We start from the raw sequence: 3,553 nt of genomic DNA, 5'->3' as shown, positions 1-3,553 counted from the left end.
TGTTTAATGTGTTACACAGAATGTGTCACTATTAAGTATAATACAAGCTATATATATTATCAGGTTGAGGAAGTTCTATTTATTCTCAGTCTGTTATATGTTTATTTTTTATTATGAATGGGTATTAAACTGTGTCAAATGCTTTCTTTGGCATTTATTGAGATGTTTACAATTTTTCTCCTTTATTCTGTTAATAGAGGATGGCAATGATTACTTACATTCCTGTAATAAGCCAAGACACACTCTTGTATATTATCTAAGTATCACTGGATTTGATTTGATGGTATTTTGTTCAGACTTTTTGTGTCTGTGTTCCTGAGGGATATCAGGTTATAATTTTCTTCTCTTAGAAATACCTTATTACATTTTAGTGTCAAGATTTTGTCCTTATAAAACAAGTTGGGAAGTATTCCCTGATTTTATTGCCAAAGAGATTTTGTAATACTATATTATTTCTTCTTAAAATGTTTGGTAGAATTCACCACAAAACAATCTGAGCCTGGAATTTCTTTTTAGAAAAGTTTTTAATTGCAGATGAAATTTCTTTGATAGATTCATATCATTCAGTTTTGTGTTTTTACATAATAATTCTTAGTAAGAATAAAGATAAAACATGGTTTATTTTTATTTCTCCCATATAAGTTATCAATAGCAAGATATTATCAAGATTTCCTCCAATGTTTTCTTATAAAAATATCATAATTTTAGCTTTTAAGTTTTAGTCTTTAAACATTGAGTTAATTTTGTATATTATATAAGCTAAGGCACCACTTCATTCTTTTGCATGTAGATATTCAGTTTTCCCAGAACCACTTGTTGAAGAAACTTTTTATCCCATTAAATGGTTGTGGCACTCTTGCTGAAAATCAATTAAAATGTATGTGCGAGTTTATTTCTAGGCTCTTTATTCATTTCATTGGTCTATATGTCTGTCTTATGCTAGTATAATAATACCATTGCTTTGTAGTAAGTTTCAAAGTCAGGAAGTGTGAGTACTCCAACTTTACTGTTTTTTGCCAAGATTGTATTGACTATTCAGGGCCTTTTGCAATTTCGTATGAATTTGAGGATTGGCTTTTCCATTTCTATTGGGAAAATCTAATAGAATTTTGATACTGATTGGGTAAAATCTGTAGATCATTTTGGAATACTGACATCTTAACAATGTTAAGTCTTCTTAACCACGAACATGGGCTGACTTGCCATTTTTAATGTCTTCTTTAATTTCTTTCAGCAATGCTTTGTGGGTTTCGGTATAAAAAGTATTTTCACCTCTTTAGGAAGACTAATGGCACCCCACTCCAGTACTCCTGCCTGGGAAATCCCATGGACTGAGGAGCCTGGTGGGCTGCAGTCCATGGGGTCGCTAAGAGTTGGACACAACTGAGCGACTTCACTTTCACTTTTATGCACTGGAGAAGGAAATGGCAACCCACTCCAATGTTCTTGCCTGGAGAATTCCAGGGACGGGGGAGCCTGGTGGGCTGCCGTCTATGGGGTCACACAGAGTCGGACACGACTGAAGTGACTTAGCAGCAGCAGCATTAGAAGTGCTTAATTCTTGTAGATATTATAATAAATAGAAGTGATTTCTTAAATTCCTTTTTAGATTGTTCATTCTTAGTGTACAGAAATACAAAAGATTTTTGCAAGTTTAATTTCACTGAATTTGATTATAAGCTCTAGTACCTTTCTTGTGGTTTCTTTGGTATTTTCTCTATATGAGATTATCTCCTCTGTGAATAGATAGTATTACTTCTTTCTTTCCTATTTGAGAAATTGTACTCCTAATAGTCTAAAAGTATAAGCAAATCTCAAGATTTACATAACTGGAAAAAACCTACAATGGAGTACACTGAAAAGTAGCATTGATTCTGATTCAGCAGGTGATTAAATTCTTGATACTTTTCTACATCTTCCTAATTTTTTGTAATGAAATTGTATTTCTTAGAAAAAATTAAGATGCTTACTAAAAAGGGCAATGATAGGAGATAGGTATTGCCAAAGTAGTGAAAAATTAGTTCTTTCCAGTGAAGGGGTTAGTGGATTGCTGGTTTTACCAAGTTTGCATTTATTTTCACATACCAGTAGCCCTGCAAATGTGTGGGTTGTCCCTGGGCCTGAGTTGGGTAGATCTGCTAAATGAGAAGTTCTGGTTTCTCTGAAGACACTTCTGTACACGTCCTTCCACAGTCTAGGCTGTCTATTTCCAACAATATTTCACATGGCCCTATAAGGTTTCAAGCCCATTTGGGGTGCTCTTTGTACTTTTCCCATTATGGCTTCTTTTTTTCATTGTTTTGTAGCTGTGGTGCCACCTGAAATGAACAATCAAACAGACGTCACTGAATTCATCTTCTTGGGGTTTTCCAACCATCCCAATCTACAGAGTTTGTTCTTCCTGGTATTCCTGGTCATTTATCTGACAACTCTTTTGGGGAACACACTCATAATAATGGCCACCAGGGTCAGTCCTTCCCTCCACATCCCAATGTATTATTTTCTCAGCAACCTGAGTTTCTTGGACATTTGCTACTCATCTACCACTATCCCAGGCATGCTGGTGAACTTTTTCCAGGAGAAGAAGACTATCTCCTATGAGGGCTGCCTTTCCCAGATTTTCTTCCTTGTGACCTGTGCTGGCACTGAGGGTGTCTTACTGGCAGCTATGGCTTACGACCGCTATGTAGCCATCTGCCACCCTCTTCAATACCCTGTCCTCATGAGTGTAAAGGTCTGTGTTTTTTTGGTGACTGGGTCCTGGCTATGTGGGCTGTTGAATTCTGTGACACACACAGTGCTGGCAGCCACACTCACCCTGTGTGGACCCAACCAGATCAGTCACTTTCTCTGTGACATCCCATTCCTCCTGAAGCTCTCCTGCTCAGATACCTCTCTCAATGAGTTTGTGCTCCATGTGGCCAGTGCTACCATTGGCCTGAGTCCCTGCCTGTTTACTGCTGTGTCCTACATACTCATCATCTCTGCCATCCTTAGGATTCCCTCTGCTCAGGGCAGGAGCAAGGCCTTTTCTACCTGTGCATCCCACCTCACTGTGGTGATTATCTTCTTTGGAACAGCCAACTTTAACTATGATAGACCAAATGTAGGCTACAACCTGGATATGGACATCCTGGTCTCTGTGCTCTTCTGTGTTGGGACCCCCATGTCTAACCCCATCATCTATAGTCTGAGAAACAAGGAGATCAAAGGTGTCCTGAGGAAGCTGGCTAAAGAATGCTGGTTCTCTAGTGAGATCAGTGGTTAAACAGTTTCATTCTGGAAAATTTCTTAATTGGAGAAAAAATTTAGTATTCCAGCTACAATTTAAACGGCACTCTTTTTCTATATGATCTCTTGACAACTGTGATGACTGATTCCATCAGGACAAATAGGTACAACTGTGCTGAGTATGTCACACACTGATCCTAAATACTGTGTGTTCTCCAATCCACTGATAACTTAGAGCATTTTGTAACATCCTAGATAAACCCCAGTATACATTAGCAGTCACTCCCCATATCCTCCCAAATTTGAAACACTACAAAACCAC

At 37.8% G+C, this 3,553-nt stretch overlaps 1 protein-coding gene across 1 annotated transcript; it reads left to right on the top strand.

Moving 5' to 3' along the window:
- Window positions 1-2,278: 2,278 nt before the first annotated feature.
- Window positions 2,279-3,268, top strand: LOC128045684 (olfactory receptor 1052-like). Its single transcript, XM_052638133.1, has one exon. It carries the CDS (start codon window positions 2,279-2,281, stop codon window positions 3,266-3,268), a length of 990 nt encoding a protein of 329 aa, XP_052494093.1.
- The last annotated feature ends 285 nt before the right edge of the window (window positions 3,269-3,553 follow it).

The sequence above is a fragment of the Budorcas taxicolor genome, chromosome 3 (assembly GCF_023091745.1).
Source record: "Budorcas taxicolor isolate Tak-1 chromosome 3, Takin1.1, whole genome shotgun sequence".
NCBI lineage: Eukaryota > Metazoa > Chordata > Mammalia > Artiodactyla > Bovidae > Budorcas > Budorcas taxicolor.
The sequence above is the reverse complement of the archived record's forward strand: the minus strand, read 5'-3'. Positions and strand labels throughout refer to the sequence as shown.